This window comes from Labrus mixtus, chromosome 20 (genome assembly GCF_963584025.1).
Source record: "Labrus mixtus chromosome 20, fLabMix1.1, whole genome shotgun sequence".
Taxonomy (NCBI): Eukaryota; Metazoa; Chordata; class Actinopteri; order Labriformes; family Labridae; genus Labrus; species Labrus mixtus.
In genome coordinates this window covers 12,890,855-12,912,392 of record NC_083631.1, presented here as the reverse complement: position 1 = coordinate 12,912,392, position 21,538 = coordinate 12,890,855, and the positions used below count along the sequence as shown (strand labels likewise).

Below are 21,538 nucleotides of genomic sequence, written 5' to 3'. Positions count from 1 at the left end.
CAGGATGCATATTACAGATGGGAAACAGAGTCCTAGTGTGCCTAATAACTCTGTTGGTTGCCTTTTCTGGATTTCTTTGAGTAGCTCCACACTGAGTAGGAGGGACTGTCTTGTTTGAAGGCTGGCTTATATGTGTTCTTGTGCTCGAGGCTAATGAATGTAAATTAAAAAAAAGATTAAAAACATCTCTTAAATGTGTGATTAGCAAGTCTTGATGAATCTTTTGTTAAAACAGCTTCCCACCGCAGAATACCAGAGGTGCTTTCGGAGAAGACAGGAAGCTGAAAGGTAAAAAGTGCAGAGAGATTGTCAGGAAAACCCCAACAGATGGCTGCACAGAAAACGCCTCAAAGTGGAAGTAGTGACTGGGGGGGGAGTGAGACTCTGAGGTAAGTGTTGAGGCTTGGCGCTACAAAGGGCAGTATAGTGCTTACTTTGATTGAATCAATGGCTCTGTGTAAGTAGCTGCTGGTGCCGGGCCTCCCCAGGGTGACAGAGAGGTCTGCAGAGAGTGTAACAATCCAGCCATCCATGGCCAGAGAACAGGGAGGATTAACAGAGCAATGCATCATAGCTGTAGCAAGCAGTGATGTGGAGCAGACTGTATTTATTGACTCATTGACTGTATTGATTGTCTCAATTGATGAAAAAGTCCAGAGACAACAGACAGACGCACAGCGAGTTATGCAGAATGAAAAATAATAGAGAAAAAATATGACGTTGTAAAGGAGCATTGCACAGCAAAACAAAACAAAACAACCCTGTTGTTTTTCCACAAAAGCAGCCACCAGTTATCCCAACGTGTGTGGCAGTAAACCTCTGGTTACAGCACATTTCCCTGGCAAACAATCATCTCATTCAAGTTAAGTACACATACAGTAATGGCTTTGGAATCTACCTGGGCATGTATGTAGCTTTTTTCCTTCACAGCAAAAATTCTCTCTGACATTGACATTGTTCCAGCAGCAGCGGTTTATTTAACACGCCATTAATCTCCAACGACAGAAGAGCGCGTGGCAGCAGATGTTGGTTAACAAACTTCTGCTCAGTCCTGCGTTGTTGTTCTTCACCCTCATTGACATGTATTACTGCGAAGAGGGGGTGGGGTGGGGTAGGGGGGGAGGTTGCCAAGCAAGCAGTCAAGGACTGGAAGAGTTAACGGATAGTTTTATTTTTTTTTCGGGAGGCCACAGGAAATTGTTTTTGTCAAGATGCAGGATTGTTTTGATCCACAGCTAACCCTTGATATTTGTAGAACACGCATTCATTTGTCAAATTATGCCAAAACCACTGATACTGCAGCACATCTGAGTGCATGGTCATCAGTATGCTAATGTGTAGCTATGCAGCGAAACAATCCAATTATTGACTGATGGCCACTGTACATCAGCTCCCTTATTGAATATGTGTGCAATTAATGAGTGCAGGGAAACCAGAACACTGACACTGAGGAAATTAACACTTTGGTAAACTCAGACTGACAAAACAGAAAAAGGATTGTCTCCACTCACAAACGGAAGGATGAGCACATGTCAAAGGATTACTGGACTGTGGGTCTATGATTTTCTCTCTCTTCTAAAGCAGCAGGACAGTGTGAAAAGACATAACACAGAGCTCTTCATGGCCTCAGCCATTGAAATAGAATATCTTTTTTGTACTGGGTGCTGGTAAGTGGGCGTGAGGGCAACAAACTGCAGGAAAGTAAAGGGAGAAGAAACAGGCAGAGTTTGCCCTTAGGGCTCATGAGGTAAGGACACTTAACTCATCGCATGCATTGCCATAGTCGACAGGATTTTTATATCAGCTCTATGCTTTAAAAACAAAATGAATAAATCATCTCCTTTTCACAAATATAAATATATTTTATGTTTGGTATGTACAATATGATTTGCCATCATCAACCACATTAGTATTGAAGGGAGAGAAAAAGCATGTCAGTAAACTCTTGCTAATGGATACAGACACTGCAAAGACGGCCATGATTGATTGGCGTGCTCGAGCACTCCCCCTGTAAGAGGAGCGAGACAATAGTTTTTATAATTGAAGGCTGGTGGTGTGGCTAAAAGCCGTTGCCATGCCGCAGTCTGCTTAGTCCTGAGAGCTGCGAGATTCACTGTCCTCCTCCAGCTCCCACTCAAAGTTCTGGCCGGTCATTTGGTAGAACATCATGTTAAAGGGTTTGTAGAACTTGTGCAGCCGCCGAATCACGTCTGGGTCGATTTTAGGGTGAGTTCTCCCTTTGGATTTGCCTAGGCATCTGGGAGTGCTGCTGTCCTCCGGCTTCTTCAAACACGGAAATCCTTTAGTCTTATTGAAGTAAAAGTGTTTGTCTGTGACAATCCTTTTGAGGCCCAAGAAGTCCTGCACTTTGGCCATCTCGCCCGCCGGGTCCACGATGAGCCTCTCGCCGCTGACAAAGTGCATTTGGGAGAGAGGGAAATACTGCATCCAGCTCTCCAAGTGGAGCGCATATATTCCGATACGTAACGCACTCCATGAGGCGTCGATAAGACCCAGCGTCCGGTTCTTGAAAGCCAGAACCTCAAAGGTGGGGATCTCGGGCTTCTTGGACAAAGTCTGCGTGTAGTCTGAAATGGCTCTGGTGACAGGATTACGCACCACAATAATAAGCTTGATGTCCCTGGCCATGGTGTGGATGCGCTTTGGGGCATGGTTAGTCACAAAGTAGCTGGGTGTCTTCTCCATGGTGATCTGCCCCTCCAGCGTTGAAGGCATCAGGTCTCTGGGAACACAAACAGGAAGAAGAGGGGGGGGAAAAAAAATCAGCTTAGCATGGTTTTATCCTGCACACCTCTTGCAGTGCAAATGAAATACCCAAGGACACTGTGCGAGCAAATTTGGTACATTTATTAAGCAGTACATTATTTGAAATTACAAGTGAAAATAGCTGTTATTATCACTGGACATTATGTTGCGAGGAGAAACATACAGCTAATTACACCCGCGGAGTAATATTCCAGAGATAAAAGAAAGGAGATGAAACGGCAGGCAAAGCAAGTATGCTCATTGCTTAATTGACTCCATCTGTGTTACTCCAGGAGCTGTTTTGGAACTTTAATAATGAGTGCGCTGCATATCATTAATACCGGGGTGCCTGGGGTATTGTTTTGTCATACATCTATTATGCATGCATGGCTCACACTCAGGCAGTTTTATTTCTTATGCACACACACTTCCAATGCAATGGGTGCAGGCTGCTCTTTTCTTCTTCTTCTTCTTCTTCTTCTTCTCCCTGAACAATGTGCAAGGTTAGGGGCTGTCCATTGAAGGCAGCCATGATTCATTATAAGATCCAATGTGATAATTTGTAGCACAATAGAAATGTCCCCACCCCCACCACCACCACCACCACCACCTGAGAAATGTATTAGCCAGCCATTTGCCATTGCCACAAATATGCTGGTGAGAATGAGTTGTAGGATGTGACAGTGCAGAGGGAACTATATCACACACACAGAGACGGGGCTCATTTTTACAGTTTCTATTTTCATATCAATAATAAAGCATAGCATTGCGCCTTGAGCAAATCCTTATCAAATGTTTACACTGACGCTCATTCCAATCCGTGCTGTTTTCTTTGTTTGTAGGCTATGTGATTCAGTGCTAAATTGGTACATTAAATCCTCTGTGAGACACACCGTGTATTTAACTACTCACAAATAGCTGCACAGGAGCTCACAATATAATGTAAAGTGAAACAGAATCCAAGCTCACACAGTGTTTTTTTTTTTTTTTCCCTCCCCAAATTAAGTAATGTTAGCTCTGGAATTAACGTATAAACAGCTGGCCAAAATCCAAATTATTCCATGCGGGGGACTCCCAGATTTAGTGCACAAGCTTTCTTCATAATTCTGCCTTAAAACCTATTTCCTTCCTTCCTCCCTTCCCTGCTATATTTTCTTTCCATCAGGCTGCTCCCCAAACCTACAGTTGTAGCGATATAGTCACATCAATCATTTGCATCTTGGACATATTCTAAATTAACTGTTCTCTGGCAAAGAATCCAATTTACTCTGCAAAACATAAGAGCTGTTATGCACATATCGACCACCCTCACACACAGCCATGCACCCATGGATACCAGGCCTGAAAGTCTCACAAGTGGCCTGGTAATTGCATCTCAGTAACAGTATTGCCTTCCTGATGGGTAATTTCCCTCCGGATTATGTTTTTCTCTTGACAGAATAGAACTGTGGTTACTTCTGGGCCTGTAATGGGATATTAAACATATCTACAGATAGAGTACAAAGAGTATTAGTTCCCATTATATTTAATCTTTTTGCACTCTTCTCTTAAATTAATGAATCACTAAAAATGTATTTTTAACCTGTCAAGGACTTCCGCTTTAAGTCAACTCCAAAGAAAAGTTGGTGGTCTGACGGTCTAACACAACCATGTATGTCACAAAAAAATCTCAAATACACCACAGCAAATCACCTTGAAACATCCTGTTTGGACATGAGCTGCAGCTTCTCTAGTAATGTGCTGTGCATCTTTGGAGCATATCCAATTGACAGGACAGATGCACGATGTTCAAGGTAACCTTAACATAAGAAGCCATTGTCCCTGTTTGGCTCAACGCTAATCATCCTACACTTAATTGGAAAACAATGGAAACTGCACAAGCCAAATGCTTTGTTATGTTTCAGAGGCTTCGCTCTCATTGGGAATCAGTCATGGATCATGTACGTCTCAAATGTCAGCGGGACGGAAATCAAAATGCTGATAAACAAGCTAATTTCTCTGTCCGTGGCGAACGACTATTCTGGCCTTGCAGTGTTGTGGAACTGGAGTAAACAAGAGCAAACTGTTAACTCAAGCTTTTTTTTTTTTTTTTTTTTTGTCTCCGCATCAGCTGCACAGCTCCACACAGGTCATTCAGGTGGGTAGCTAAATGAAATCCATAGCGCTAAAGAGGCCCCGCGAACCATCTGCTGTTTACTGCCTCACACTGAGGACATTCAAATTGACATTCACTTTCTTGCATTGCAACACATGTCCAAAGCTTCATTTGAGTTAAAAACATACACAGGGAGAACATATGCGTTGTTCACAAGATTTCTCCTTTGAGAGGTAGTCTATAGAATGTGTGCAAGAGAATTTCCTTTGTTGCAATGAGAGCTAAATGCAAACAAGTAATACAGATGGACTAAGCTGAAGAGTGCGAGTCCGTCGAAATTCTTAAAAGGTGCGAACAAAATCAGTCCATTAAATGCAGCAAAAATATAATCCGAGTCAGACAGATGAATAAAGAAGTAGAAAATCAACCTTTAAAACTACATTCCTCCAGTCGTACTGAAGTCATGTACCTTACTTAGGGAGGAAATTTCATTTCACACCCACTCCACATAAAAATTCGGATCCACACCATGTCCAGTCGTCTCTTAAAAGGTGGATTCATCATTCAGAACGCGCAGTGCACCAAATCCCGGCGAATCTTTGTGTTTGTTAAGACAGAAGCTAATCTCCGCGGATAATCACAACTCTTCATGCCTAAACGCCCACCGTTAAAGTGCTCTGGAACATGCCCAGCCGGTTTTTCCCTCCATGTTGCATTATGCTCCCTGAAAGCAGAAAAGAAGGGGGGATATTTTGAGGTATGATGAGATGAGGGATCATGCTAACACACATCGCAGATACTAATAGGTCCAAGCTGTTTCTGGAAGAAGAAAAAAAGCATCCCTCCAGAGAAGGGAAGTTCTCCCTAATAAAGTCTGGCAGAGGAAATAACCCCCCCCCCCCAAGTCTCTCATTTGGATTGATCACTGCTCTGCTGCAGAGTATCAATCCGCCTGAGCTTCCTCCATGTCATGTCAAATACAATCAATTATTCTAAAAGGAGTCCACTCATAATAAGCTTCAGAGTCCTTGGAGAGAACTTGTTGAAGATGGCGCCAGGGATGTGTTGAGTACTGCTGTGATTCTTTGAATGGTTCCTAAAAACATAATCTATCAACATTATGGAGGTGTGAATTAAAAAAAAAATGTCATTATTTAGTCCTTGTGAGTCATTGCCTTTTGCAGAAGAAACATATTTCATTCAGCTTTCATGAAATTAGTGACAAAAAAATAACGCTGCAGTCCTTCTTACATACAAGTATTCTCCCATAAAGTTGTTTGGACATATTTCCAGTAACTTGGCGCCTTCACTGTCACAGCACGCTGATAATAGAACGGATGACAAAAGGTAATTGTATTGAGGTGTTTCTCTGAGTCTCATTGCAAATATAAATCGAGGGTGTAAGCGGCTATTCATCAACAACAGTCAGTCAAGACCTTTTGAAGTGAGAGATACCGGGGTCAGTTTGCAATGAATAATCCTGGTATTACACTCTGAGTGACATGTTTGTGATCACAGCAGCACAAAGAACAAATACATATATATATATATATATATATATATATATATATAAAGAATGGTCAAATGAGTCATTCTTCACTCTGCTCTCAACAAATGGATGCGTACATGTTTGGCACACATAAACAACAAGCCCACAGGCCACAGCAAAGGGTCTTACAGGGTCTGTTTTGGAGTGGGAGGCACTGTGTTTTCACGGTTAAGGTGCAAAACAAATACAGAGTATACTGCCATTCTCAGCGATCGGATCAGGCTCGAGTAAAGGTGGAGAGTTTTTTTTTCTTTTTTTTTTTCTCTCTCACTGAATCTGACCTTCAGACCTGAGTGCAGTCAGAGGATCCTATAGGTCAGCTTTTCCTGACACTAAACTGTGTCTCCATATGTGTTATTGCAACATGTCCGCACTCTAAACTTGTCCATTAAAGCACCTCTTCATGTGGCCCTAAGCTTCATTTTATGACTACCTAGCTACGACTGTCGCATGAGTTTGGCATATGCAGAGTTTGCTGTCTTCTAGCTAAAATACATATTATTAAATGTCCATTAAGACAAAATGGAATATACCGTTATGTTAGTAATTATAAGTAGACAATAGCTGGTTACAGTTTTTCAAGTCATTGTGCTGACAAACGTCAACATGAGCTTTCTCAGTTTTGCTATGCTGAGCTAGGGTTTGAATAATTACTGACGTATTGAGACTGGTTACCTAGCCAATAGATGTTGGGTGATTATCGAGTGAGAATCCCATGTGTTTTATTTTATATACTTATTTATCTAATTGGGGCAAACCATGTTAATCATCAGTATAAAATACAATATGAAAACATAGAATAGTTAGCAGCAATACCAATTTAACCCTAACCCTAGTCTCAAGATAACATAACCTTCAAAAGTAAAACATAAAAACCTATCAAACGCAAGTAAAAAAAGATGCTTCAGGCATCATTTAAATTGAAATTAATAATATTTCTGGTTTGAACCCCTCATCCCCCTGACATCCATCTGGAGCTGTTCTTCATATATGAGTTTTAGTGATGATAACTTAAAATGTAATGGCAGAAAAAAATAGAATCTTATTTATTTTTATTTTTTTGTCTTCTCTACATTTCAGGATACCAAATCTGTCAAATATTGGTGCAATTTTAACAACTTAATTTGTGACTTTACATAATCTTGACCAAAGCATTTTTCAATAAGGGGTTTTTGTTGCCCCCTCAGGACCAAAAGTCCCCGAGTTGGGAGGGGTCGTTATCATGTGTGATGGCCCAAGGTATGGGCTAACTAAATATACTAGTGAAAAAAAGGTATAGCAAAAAACATCCTGAGGGATAGACCTGGTTCCCGGACTAGTAAGTACAGATTTGATACTACAATGGTGTCCAGTAGTGAGAGTACAGGTGAACCTCCTGCATTTCATTTTGACTCACTGGGCCTCTGACCAAGCTGCTGTTTTCAGGGGCTTGGGCGTATGATTTGACTGAATATTCATCCACCTACTGTGGTTTGTAATATTTTTCATGATTTATTTATTTTTTAACCATGTGAGCTGTTATTTAGAGAATAATGAAAAACTGACAGTCTCCTACTAAATGAGTAGCAAATACAAAAACGTTCAGAAGAAATGACAGTAATTAGTCTTTTGAAGGGGCCTTGAGCAGCAATATTTTTAAATTGATGTATTGGTCCATATATATTTTTTTTTTGCCCACTACTCAAACTATACTAAATATAACTATACTATGCTTATTATGTCTTCTGTCTGTTTGCTACATACATAAGTCTGATATCTACCAACTCCAGTCCATTGATGGATCACAAAGTTCATCATCATACCAACACAAAATCATGATCAGATTTCTCATTGATTAAATATAACAGCAGGATTTCAGTCATGTGATACATTATCACTGTTTGTCTCTCCTGGGACATTAAGTTCTACTGTCACGTAAACCCCGGCTGCTGAATGGAGACACAAAGACTAATTAAAACACAATTCAGCCTTGCTACTCTTTAAAAAAAAAAGAAAAAACGTTATACCAGTATACCATGCAGGAATGTGGGCTTCAGCAGAATATTTGAGGACAGAAGTGACAGCTGGTCCTGATCAAAAACCTTATTCCCCACTCTCTTCCCGAGATCCCCTAAAGACCGTCCCACTTCCAACAGTGGGTGAGCCAGGTACCTCTTCTCCCCACATCACCAGACTGCAGCGCTGAGATCTGAAGCTGTGTTCAGACGCCCTTTGGACATAAAAACATCATGAAATAAAGCACCGCGATGAGGGGGGAAACTGTGGGGATGTTTGGAATGCTATACCACCCGGCATCATTAGTCCATAACAGTGAATATGAGCTGGAGAGTTAGTCTATTTTTAACTGAATTAAAGTCAAGGGAGAAAATGGAAGCAATCTTATCTCAAAATCAGAGCCTCAAAAGAGGATATTGCTTTTTTTTGTTCAACATCAGAACAGTTAAAGTATTACATGGTTTAAAAAAACCCACTGATTTCTCTTCACAAACCTAGAAATACATTAAACCCAAAATAAAATCCTTACATAATGTCTCATCTGTTCTCTTATAAAACAAACAGCAGTCTGACACTCTTTTGAAAGATGATTTGTGTTCTTTTCTTGTTGTTTTTTTTTCTCCTTTGGATGAGCTGATGAGAGCACTTCAGGCTACGCTCGTTCAATTTGATCACAATTGCCCTCAATATTCGTGTATTGATGTTGCCACTACAAAAACAAGCACAGTCTGAACACACACACAGGGAAAAAATGGGGCCTCTGTCAGTGTCATTTAATGCACAAAGTTGGAATGTAGAGAGAAAGAAACGGAGCACAGCATCCTGGAGTTTAGCTAATGCACCAGAGATATGGAAGAATAGTAAACATGCTTCTTCTCCAGCTAACTTAAATGACCTGTCAGAATTGTATCAGTGAAAACCATAGGACTAAAAGGGTTGACTTTAAAGTTAATAAAACGTCACATGTTCCATTTATCTTTGCATCTCCCATAAGTGTTCTCTTACAACCCCCTGAATAAAAGGTTTTAGCTTAAAAAATAAAATAAAATAAAAAGAAGTCCAAAAAACGGCCGTCTGTAATTGGACGTCACACCTGAGTACGTCAGAGTCAAAGGCTAAAATTTACATCCTGAAAATGTTGCAGATCTGGCTCAGTTAAGCAGAACCAATTAATATGACAGTTTGAACATGATAGATTTCTGCACCTCATAAAGAAGAAGAAAAAAAAACGTCTCCGATCATTCCAGTGAAGTTTAAAGCAGATAAAAGTCTGCACTGTCTGACCGCTGCATGTGAAGCAGCATTTTACACAAATACTTCTCATTCAAACTCATTCGCTATACATGACATATTCATGAGATTTGATAAGGAGTACTTGTCTTAACTGGGTTCGTTTGAGGTTACTAAAGCCTGACAGAATTTGTAAGATTTATGAATAGGTTTTTTTTTTTTTTTTTTCCCCAATGAGAGCATTCCTGGCATTTTGCATTTTTTCATTTTCAATCACACATGTTGTACGGAGCCTGCAGAACTGACAAGATGACAAGATTGAAGGGCATCAATGACTGTGTAGATAAACACATTGCTACAGAAGATATGAACCGCTTTCTATTAGAGCAAAGCCATATGGCTGAATGTTGTGTCAGAAGCAAATGGATTAAAAGACAACAAATAAAAAAAAACGCTTCTGTCCTTAATTTTGTCCTTCTCAATGGAGCACAAAAATTCTTGTTCTTTAATTCTAAATGTGATTTATTGATACCTGATTCTTCCTGTGTGTTGAGTGTGTAACTCGGCTCAATAAGGAGGCGTTGTAAGAGAGGCTTGTCTGTCTTTTCTTCCCCTGTTCTATACCCAAGAGGTTATTTTTTGGCAGCACTATCAGTTAAACACCTAAGCATGAACCTTTTGCAGGAAATTACCTATCACAGCCACTTTTTTTTCCCATTTTTTTCCCAATTCATTATGGAGCTGTAGGTCAGTGTGACACCACAGAGAAGAGGGGCCTGCACAAACTATTCCCACTTCTATACGGAAGCATTAGTGCACATCTGCAGCAAATACCGACAGAACCCGAATGAGAGAAACCAGCAGTTTTCTTCTTCGGAGATTTAAGGTTACTAACAAAATGTCAGGTTGAATATCACAGCAAAATGATGGCAGGCAAATGTGTTATGTCTGCCATTTCTCATAGCCCATAAATTGGTGATGTGTGCCATAAAGCTGTTGGAAAATGTCAGTGACAGTCGCTCCCGGAGAACTGCAGTGTATTACAACGAAGTCTACATATTGTATCAACCTCGCATTTGCACCAAATGTGAAATGCAGCCATACAACTTGAGTATTTTCTGGCCATTTGTTTCTGTTAGTTTTGTAACTAAACTAACCTGGGAGAATGCGTAGAAATATTAAAATGACTCTGAACTCAACACCATGATGGAGAATATGGACCAAGAAACTAAACTAGTGAAGGCCACAAGTTACACAACTACCTCACCTCAAACGAGCCCCCATTAAAACCCACCATAAGGTGGCCTTATGGGGCTAACAACAACCACAAACTGACCCAATAAAACCCATTACACACCTAACCAAAGTCATAACACAGGGTTTTATTATCAATAGACAGACTACTCAATCATAAAAGGATCAACTTAGAAACTTAATTAACTAAATACAACAGAATCCCAGACTGCAAGGCACCGCAGTCTAAACTCCTAAAGCCTCTCTCCTCCTGGACGCAGCACCGGGCTGTTACGCTCTGAGGCCAGGTGCGCCTCGTTGTGCAATCAGTAGCGTCACCTGGGCTGGAGACTACAGAAGGGGAGAAGGGACAAACAGCACAGGGAAACATACAGCCGTAACATTTCTTAAATGTGTTTGCTTAGAATCATTCCAACCTAGCATAAGTTTGATTTACAAATATCAAACCATAATAAATGTGAACATCCATTTTTTTTTAAGCTGCTATGAGCCAGAAAAGCACATGTATGCCATGATTCCTCATAAAATCTTTTGTTTTATATTAGTTACACTTTGCTGGATTAGTTTTGCAAGAAAATTAATTAAAAAATGTGTAGATCTCCTAATTCTTCTTCCAGAACTTCTCAATAAAATCTACTTTCTTTTGGCCAATAGGCTGCACACCAGCCTTTTACAATGAGTGCAACATGGGTTATTAATTCACTGCGCTTTGATTTTGATGCAAGAAAAATGTCAAATCAAAGCGTGCATTATGATACACTTAAATGCGACTCTCTATCAGAGGGCTGTAAACAAAAACTGCCCCCTACAATTTAAAATAATAATAACACCAATAAAAATAATATTAATGGAGATTAAGTTAATTAAAAATAAAACTTTGAAGCATTTTGTCTGCAGACTGTTTTCAAGATCAGTCGGCTATTCCCAGGGAGAGATACATGTGGGTGTCATACATTAAACTGATTAAGGAGATGAAGATGATGAAGATCCATTTTTATTTACAGCCATTAAATATTTACAGTATGTAACAATCAGCAGACAATGGTTAATTATGGCATATATTCCTATCTTTAACCCTGAATTCAAACGTATACACAATCCCCTGCCTTCAGCTTCATGTTAGAGTTCCTCACTGTTTAACCTCAGATTTATTAAATATCTAGTCTTGACTTGGATGACCATTAACTGCATATAGCTCTCTCCGAGAGAGAATTGTGTAAAGTTCTTGTCTGGCGGAAGAAAAAAAAAAGGCTTGGAAGATCCGGTAATGATGTGTGTTAGCTCGTTGTCATGCATCCACTAAGGCCGTTAATACTAAAAGACTGAATCTACCTGCTCAGAAATTGGCTGTTTGAATGTCTTTGTGCTAAATTGAATGATTGGATTGATTAACTGACGCAGCAGTGGAGTAATAACTGAATAAAAATATCCTCCGCAGTAGCGCCAGCAATGCTCTGTGACCCCTGGTTGACCCCTTTTTCTTATAATGGCCCCACATGCAGCAGCACACTGACGTGGAGTATCAGTACGGATGTGTATTGATCCTGCTATTTAAACAGTGGCACAACTTGAAGGGCTTTAAAATGAGTCGAGAAAAGCAAAACGTGCTTGAAGTGTTTGGTCAGCAGTTTACAGCTGCGACTGGCGAGCGAATAAATGTGACAAACGGGAATGATTTTCTCTCTTTTTCTAGTGGGTTATAGTGGACGCCTGCTGGTGTGTGTGACTTAGATCATTTCAGACGATCCCACGTAATATTTATGATCCCGAGCAAACAGTGTATTTCAATTTAAACATGATGTGAATCACATAGGAGAAGTTACAGTGTGCCATGCTGATACTGTCAGGAAGCTGTCAGACTTTTCCTGAGCACTGAAGGCATGTATTAATCTTTTAAAATGCTATAGCTCCCAGGTCTATCATATATTTATTTAAATGTATCTCCCACATACAGTATGGGGATGTGTCATACTTTGGTCTTGCATTCAGAGAGCCGCATACTTGCTCCCAAAAGACAAAAACAGAGAAGCAGGGAGGGGGAAAAAAATTACCTTTGTGTGAGAGATTTTTTTAGCTATCTTTCTCTGTCTTTGCACCAAAAACAAACTTTCACACACGTTTCATACACAAAATGCAACGTGTAGTTTGCTGCAGAGGCACCTTAAATACCGATCAAACCCTGTAGCAGGAGTCAAATTATTTTTTTTTCAGCTGCTGTGGCCGGTCATCTGGGCAGTATACACTGTAGAATATTGATGTTGGCTGTAGCCATGGAAGACAGATACAGATGTGAGGAATAGGAACCAGAGAAATGGGGAAAGCCAAACATGATGGACAATCGGGAGGAGTACCAGTGTTAAGTGAAATGAAGGGGCATCAGATAATATTTCTGGACACCAGAAGAGATTTATTGTTGTTGTTTTTTTTTATTTTTTTGGCTTGTTCTGATAAATTAGCAAACAGCATATATGCCCTGATGATGGGCAGTTTGCATCCTTCTGAAAACTGCAGAAATGACACAGATTTGATTTTGCAGGTTGCCTCCTAATTTCAACATTGAGCATCCAGAGGAAACATATTTATCTCACTGCCTCTTGGATGTTGTGCATTCATAAAGCTGTGAGCAGCCCTGCAGCCATCCGATGGGAGCGAGTTGCTTCCTGCATGCGATGCTCATAAACTCTCCCTTGTTTGTTTCAATCCTGCAAGCCAAAACATCTGTATGACGCAGGAAATACACCTGAACACAAAACGTGCATTGAGTTATTAGTTAAACACTTAAAAGTACTGGTAGAAGAGTGTGCATTGGAGGTTTAAGTCAGCGGGGTGTCACCAGATGTACTAACCCGTTCCAAATCAGTCTGCATTTTTTTAAATCTCTAAACTGTCACCCACATTGTCACACAAACATCTGGACTGTCATTTGCAGAAAAAAAAGATTGATTTTTCTGGTAATCTCTTTTCCAACTAGTTTCCAGCATTGACTAAAGCAATTTTGAACCGTTAAAACCGTTATAACCTCATCTTGGCTTGTTGGAGCTGCTCATTGATTGTGCAGAGATTGCTGCTGAGAAACACGAAGTACTATTATCAACAACACAAACGCAAAACAGCCTGATACATATAACTCAAAATAATCCTTCTAATGTCTGCATTTCTCACACTTGAAATAAATAACAACAGTCAAAGTGTTAATGTTGTAAAAGCTGACATTAGGATGCAAACAGATGAAAGGCAAAATCATGTCCAGGATAATAACTTCAACAATTAAGTAACTGTGGCAAACACTGAAATGAGAATTTCTGGCGCTGTCGTACGCCTACAAAAGAACATTTTAGACATTAATTAAGATTGAAATTTAAACGTCAGTAATTAGACTGGTTGTAAAACACATCACAAATGCAGAGATGTTTTAAAAGCATGTTCTTTTATGTCCCTGTGATCTAAAAATGTGTTGGGCTTAAAGGGAGGCAGCGATGTTTGTGCCGTAACATCTGGATGCACGGAAATAGGCTGCTAAGAATGTTATAATCATTCAGACAAGGCCTAAGCTGCTCCATTACGAGCTAAGCTGACCTATCAGTGGGGATTTTTGCTTAATCCAAATTGTGCTTTAGCTGGCGGAGATTGCTCAATTCAGACAGTTGCTGCGAGAAAAAAAAAAAAGGAACAGTTTCACCTGCCATGCAAGTTGCTATCATGGATAAGATATTTATCTCATATATGTGCATTAAAGCTGAGCTATTTCGGAAGCATTTCCATGCACAAGAATTCCATTCTCTCACCACATAAATGCCAGCTATGACCAGTTCAGATTGCCTTAAGCGTGCCTTGACACAAGCTTAATAACCCCAGCTGCCACACTTGCATCACATTCAAATGTGCTGAGTGACAGTTATATTTACAGCTGCAGACAGGGGAACAAACAGAAAAGGTTCTTTAATGCAACATTTACTTGTAGATGCACACGACTGTTGTCTCTCGTCTGACATAAGGCTCTTTTGAGGGTGATTAGGGTGTCATTTTTGGGTATGCACATGTTGTTTTTTGGCATCCTTAGAATCTTGTTTGTCTTTGGGGAGTTTTATTTTTTACTTCTTCACAAGGGGGGGCAGCCACTAGGTTAGAACTGTTTTATTTCCAAAAGCCGGTGTGACTGCAACTAATATCAACGGCTCACACTGCGTAAGGCAGGCCGACACCACACCGGGGAAATTAATTTGCTACAGTCATATAATGGTTGCTTATTTAATCACTGTTAGATTTAATCTAACACCTTAATCTCATTGGGTTGCGTCTCCTCCTGGAGTTTCATACCTGAAGGGATTAGAGACAAAGTTTGCTATGAAGAGGATGAAATCCTGCAGTATGAGCGTGTTGCTGAGCTGTCAGTTAGAAATCTTGAAAATGGTGAAAACACCTCCCTTAAAAGTCTCCCTTCAATCATGTTTATTTCATACTACCAGGATTAAAGCAAAGCAGGCACTTTGCCGCTTTCACAGAGTCAAGACTTGAAGCGACCACACGTGTCTAAATTATGATCAGTGATATCTATATGTCTTCCATCATCTAACCCATGGGTCTCATTCACCAATATCTTTCCTTGTTTACCCCTTAACCCTGGTGTGGTCTTCGGGTCTGTGGGACTTGTTTTAAATGTTTGCTAAAAGACAAATTATGCTGTAAAATAAAAAAGTTGAACCTCAGACTCCTTCGCTTATTTTCTGTGATGAACTTATAGAAGAACATATTTCAATTGCAGTACACTGAATAACCCTCTTCACCTTTATTTCCTAAATGTGTGTGTGTGTGTGTGTGTGTGTGTGTGTGTGTTTATGTTTGTATATTAGTGTGTGCATGCGTGCGTGAATTTGTCTTTCTGCACCTGCTATTCCCGCACAAGGTTGCATCATTGTTTCATTTCAAACACCTACATACTGCTTCCACATTCCTGCACATTTTACACTCTGTCTTGCAGGAACCACTCTACATTTTCTTACCCATGTGCAAATTGGGGACGCGGTACAACAAACGAATAGCTTTGCCTGTATGGCTCATTATCACAAGCGATGAAGAAGGCAAAAAGATTCTGCGCTCAGGGGGCCTTAGAGATGTTTTTTGAAGAGACAGAAGCTTTGGAAGAACATGAAGACAAAGAGTTTTTAGAATACGAGGATCACATTTCTGACTGGTTTTGAAATATTAGGATGAGGCTGACCATCAGCTAGCTCCCAAAATAGTGAGCTGCTGGCCACAAGACCACGCTGTGAACAGCAATCCACAGGACCTGCCCCGCAGCAGCCATCCACAGCACCAAGCCGTCCACAGCCATCCAAGGGAACAGGCCGTCCACAGCCAGCCTCAATGTTTCTAATAAGCTCCACAATCAGAAGTGTAGTAAAACTAGGATAAATATTGGAGATACTTTTGAAAAATGGAGCAATGTCAGAACACAGAAAGGTTTCAAGACTGATGCAGAGCTGGCTAAACACTGAAGCTTCTATGTCCTCCATATGGGGACCCACATGTGCACCGAGTCTAGGGAGGAGGTGGTATGGGCTGAGAAAGTTGGATGGAAAGAGAGAAATCAAAAGAAAACACCCAGGAACAACAACAAGTTTGAATGAACTCTGTGTAGAACCTCTAACCTGCTTATTGGGGCTGTTCCGCATTATTTCTGCCGCTTACAGCCCCCCGAACAAACACAATGATATTATTTATCGTGGAGAAGATGGACAGACAACACCTCGGCTGTGAAATGGCTGTTGCAAGTCACTGAACGTCTCGCTGGTTTTTAATACTCAAAGATGGGAGGAGATAAGAGGATGTAATACTTGAATGGATCTGGGTATAGCCCTCAGCCTTTTGAGCAGCTTGTTTGAGCACTTCCTGTAAAGCCCCTGTACACACCCTTAATCTCCCCAGCAGAGGTAGTTTGACACAGCAAGTGATTCTGCCATAAACACACAGATCACAAATGCGGGATAATGTCTCTGAGATAACATGTATAATCCAAGCTGCCAAAGGGAGAGATTAAAGAGAAATGTGTCAAATGTTTATAGATAGAATAAAACCAAATATTAAACCGTAATCTCTAAAGCCCCCCCCCCCCCCCCCCCCCCTATTGTTATTTCATCTTCTGGACTATGTTGGGAGTGTAGGGAAGATCAATACAAATCATTTGAAAAGTAAGGATGTCAGAATCTGGTAGAAACGTTTTCAATAAACCACTTGTTAAAAAAATCTTCCTGCAGCCTATACAAGTAAGAGCTCCAGTCCATTTACCATTTAGATTAGTCTACACTGCAGAACAACCCTTTTGTTTTGATAAAAACAAGAGATCCTAATCAGTTCAAAAGACACATTTATTGATGCATGAATGTACAATTTAACTTTTTCAATAAAGGTGTCATCTTCAAAGTGTTTTATTTTATTCAGCTGGCTTGAACAAATACAGGATTTGGTCAAAGCTGATTGGCGTCAACCAATAAGTCTGCCTATTCTCGAGGTTTTCAAGTTTTCCTTAAAACATCCTTACATTGCTTCCTCATTGATGGATCGATGTCTGGTCCCTTTATCACTTTTCATTCTCAATTATCTGGAGCACAGAAAAAAGAAAAAACATGAATAAATTGCAATCTGTTGTTGCAATTGCTTTGACATTTCCAATATCCTCTGATGTTGGTTTTCATTCTCTGTGCTCTTTTTAAGTGGGAAAACAATGCCCATTATGTAAATATTTAATGTGCGTTACAGGGATTCAACATGCATAATAACATGCTTCCTTGGGTATGACTGGAGATGTTTTTGGTATTCTGAATACAAAACCATTATGAGGAAGAGGGCATGTTAGAGGGGTAAAAGAAAGAATGAATTTCAAAGAAAATATAGCCAATCATTAACTCCTTAGCCGGAGCAGTCACACTTGATTGCTCCCACAAACTGCTCGGAGCATTATGAGAACTTTTTTTTTTCTTCAACCACTGGGTTGCCCGCAATGTTTTGTGTGAAAGCTTCACTGATAGCTGACACTTTTGTGGTCCGGAGGATAGCGTGTGCTTTGTGACACACAAGACAATTTACTGGCACAGTTGGCTCAGAAACGGCTTAACACATTTTGGACCTTCAGCATGTGTGTATCACCCATACCTGCACAGTTGGAGGCAGTGGACTGAGCGATGGCTTAACAGTCTATAAGAACTTAAATCAGAGGGCAAGAAAGTTTTATGCTACTGTATCACAATGGGAACCAGTCACTCCATGGTAAACATATGATGTATTCCGACATGTTCCACAGAGCTATTGGACGCGTCAATCTAGGCTGCTCTTTTTTTCCAGTCTCTTTTTAATGACGGATAAAGCATAATTCTGGATGTTTTTCTGGTTCAGCTTGGCTGCAAATGTGACATCCATCACTACCAAAGCTGTGCCACAGCTTGGGTGTTTGTTTGGCCCACATCTCTGCCAAAGAAAACTTGCTGACTGGATAATGCAGTGAGGGACACACTGTGCACCAGTACCTCACTGGCTTATCAACTGATAGATTAATATTTGCAAAGCAATCTGTGAGCTCACCATTCCTGTTGTTCCTGTACCAAGTTTATCCATTAAATTGTTTGTTGACAGTTTATTTCTCTATCGTTCTTGTACTTTACATTAATTTCTGTGTCCAAAAGGGAGTAGCTTTGATTTATTTTTCAGAACATACAGTACATTATAAGGCTACCTGATTAAAACCTTTTAAATTACGAGGCTGATGAAACTGCATACTTGGCAGGTGTGTGTTCATTTTCCGTGATGCAAACATATTGCTGACCAAGATATTCCCTTATCAATGAGCAACACTTAAAGCAGGTACACACGCAGCGCAGAGGATAAACAAGTTAAAGCAAATTATCCATATGGGCCGAGTACCGTGTTTTAATTACTCGTGAAACCTGCTCGGGTATCTCTTGCTGTCTGCTTTTCACATCAGTATTCAATTAAGCGCTGTGATCAGATGATTTGGCAGCGTAAACTGCATTGCGGGCTTTTTTTTCCTGCTTCTCCTGCTGTAACACAAGAGAATCTCACACAGAAGCTACATTACAAAGACATGTTTTTTATTTCCTCCGTCTTCTTCTAATGAGTATGCGGGAAACTTGTACCCACACATGAAACAAATGAAAAAGAATCTCACTTTCAAAGCAGAGTCATGCTTTTGCAGACTTTCATTTTTTAAAACAGAGGAAAACTGGACTTTAAATTGCCGTCTAATGTCAGTGTTTCAGGGTTCCTTGTGTGAGTTCTGTGGCACTTTCCATCATTAACCCCTGGCTTTTATCATCCAAGAGAAAGACACTCTTTGTTGTATACACCGGAGACGCCGACCAGCCCTTGAACTCTCTGTGTTACGCTGCAGTGGGTGTGGACGCCTCCCCTCATACTCCGGTCATTTGAAGAATGTAATTTCACTATCAATCCGCCCTCGTAAACCCAGCAGGGTGTGTGAAGTTAAACAACAAATTAATTGCCTAATGACTCTTGAACATACAAGCGCTATATAGTGTATAATCTCATGATAGCAGTCATAGAACAGAGGACTTCTGAAAAGGTTATACTTCAGTCGAGCTGACAAATGCAGTGAACAAGAGGCTATAAGTGCCCCTTGGTAGCAGCCTAGCTTTACTCTTATAGTGGTCGTTCAGATACCATTCAGGACCATACACAGTTGGATGTAGCCGCCATCATGGTTTGGAAACACAGGAAATTATTTTTTAAGGTTAAAAGTTTCAGATAAAAATAGAAATCACCTTAAAATAAATGATCATTAATCATCATTAATGAACAGCCTTACATGAAATCTTCTTGACATGACAGTAAAAGTAAAAGGTGTTTATTTCTAACAGGCAGACCCAACTCTCTCAGGCTTCACTTAATTCTCATCATTATAACATTTTACGGAGAAAAAAAAACGGACCATGAAAAGAAACACATATTTCTCGCAGGAGAAACTCTGGGTGAAGTCGGAACCTCCGGAATATATCAGGAGTTTTCTCAAGAGTTTTTTTTGCATGTGTGAAAGCCCTATATGACAAGATTCCCCCGAACAATTAAAAGGACATTTACAGGCTATAATGTTCAGCTATATCCTGATTCAAAAACTTAGTGCCACCATGCACAACATCGGATCCACCAGACTGGAAACCACAGAATCCTTGACCTCAACTCCATGCAGCATCTTTGGTATGACATGGAACCTCTAACTGTAAGTCCGACCTTATCGCCAAACATCAATGATCAGACGCACTTTTTGTACTGATTGGAAGAAAATCCCAGCCGCTAGATCTCACAATCTTGTGAAAAGCTTTTACCAGAAGCTTTCATAGACCAGCAGATTAACGCCTAGACATCTGGTATGAAATGTTAAGGGACGACAAGCCCAAGTGTCCACATACTTCTGGCCTTCTATTTTGTCACAAAAAGAACAACAGCAAATATATTTTTAACAATATTCCTCGATGTTCTTCACACCATTGTTTTTGCAGAACAAAATTTGTTCCATTTAGGGAGAATAGAATTCACAGTGTGTTCATTTTTTTTTGTCAGTTCCTGCTGTTTTGTCTGAGCAGATGTTGTTGTAATTAATATCATTACACACCGCAGTCATCTTTCACACAACAAGGATTAATGCTTCACGCTTTAAACAGGAAATTTCAAACAGTTGGCCTCTGCCACCACTTTGTGTCTCGAAGAAATTCTAAAACTAAGAGTGTTTTTCAACAGGGATAATCTCAGATGAACTCAAACGGGGGGGGGGGGGGCTACAGAGTTATTAATGCTTTTAATGGACAGTTTTTATATCGCAGCGTAGCAGTTAAAAGCCTGTCGGAAAGAATTTTCTCCTCAATTAATCCTGTGCTTAGTCGATCACGTGATCACATTTAAAATGTACGTTGTCAAGTCAACACCACTAATCTTTACAGGCCGAGCTGAATGTCGTGAGCACAACCTTCGGCAATTTGCATGATTCATGTCAGCATTCACACACACTGCAGACGCGTGCAGTGTGTTGCTATTTTTTTATTTCTCCCTGCTTGTAACGAGCTCAGGAAGAGTCCTGCAGCTCGTTTGGTGGGGGGGGAGAGGGTTTGTGAGCCAGAGGAGAATTTCAGGGCACATTATGAGAAACAATATTATCACGAGGTCCACCTGATGATTGCTTCATTATAAATAGCCTTCACATTGACTTTTACCTCAGCAAGACAGAAGGCTATTAAATGATGCTTTATTCTCCTTCTGGATGTTCATTATTTCCCGCAGCTGAGGATGTTGACGTCTCAAACAAAACGCCTTGAAGTGACCAGCCTAAGGCCTGTCAGAGGGAGTTAAGATAAGCCTCATATGCATTCAGCTTTTTACTCTGTTTAAATTCCATTTGAGGAAGTATTATGTGGTACAATCACGATGAAATCATAAATGCTTTATTTTTACACATTGCATTCTGACCTTGACTGTTACAAAAAATAGAGAGGAAATAAAACATCCATAAGCAGATGCTTCAGACACTTTTGAGTCACTTATCCAGTCTGAAAGAAAGACTTCTTCAATTGAAAAAAATACCCATCAAGTCTCTTTCCCACTGCCTTGTATTCATAATGACTTAATGT

At 40.3% G+C, this 21,538-nt stretch overlaps 1 protein-coding gene across 1 annotated transcript in view; it reads right to left on the bottom strand.

Moving 5' to 3' along the window:
* Window positions 1-592: 592 nt before the first annotated feature.
* Window positions 593-21,538, bottom strand: part of hs3st4 (heparan sulfate (glucosamine) 3-O-sulfotransferase 4) — a 78,527-nt gene continuing 57,581 nt past the window's right edge. The window contains exon 2 of the mRNA XM_061026616.1: window positions 593-2,743. Coding sequence (XP_060882599.1) covers window positions 2,089-2,743 — 655 coding nt within the window. The 3' untranslated portion in view covers window positions 593-2,088. The remainder of the gene's footprint in view (window positions 2,744-21,538) is intronic.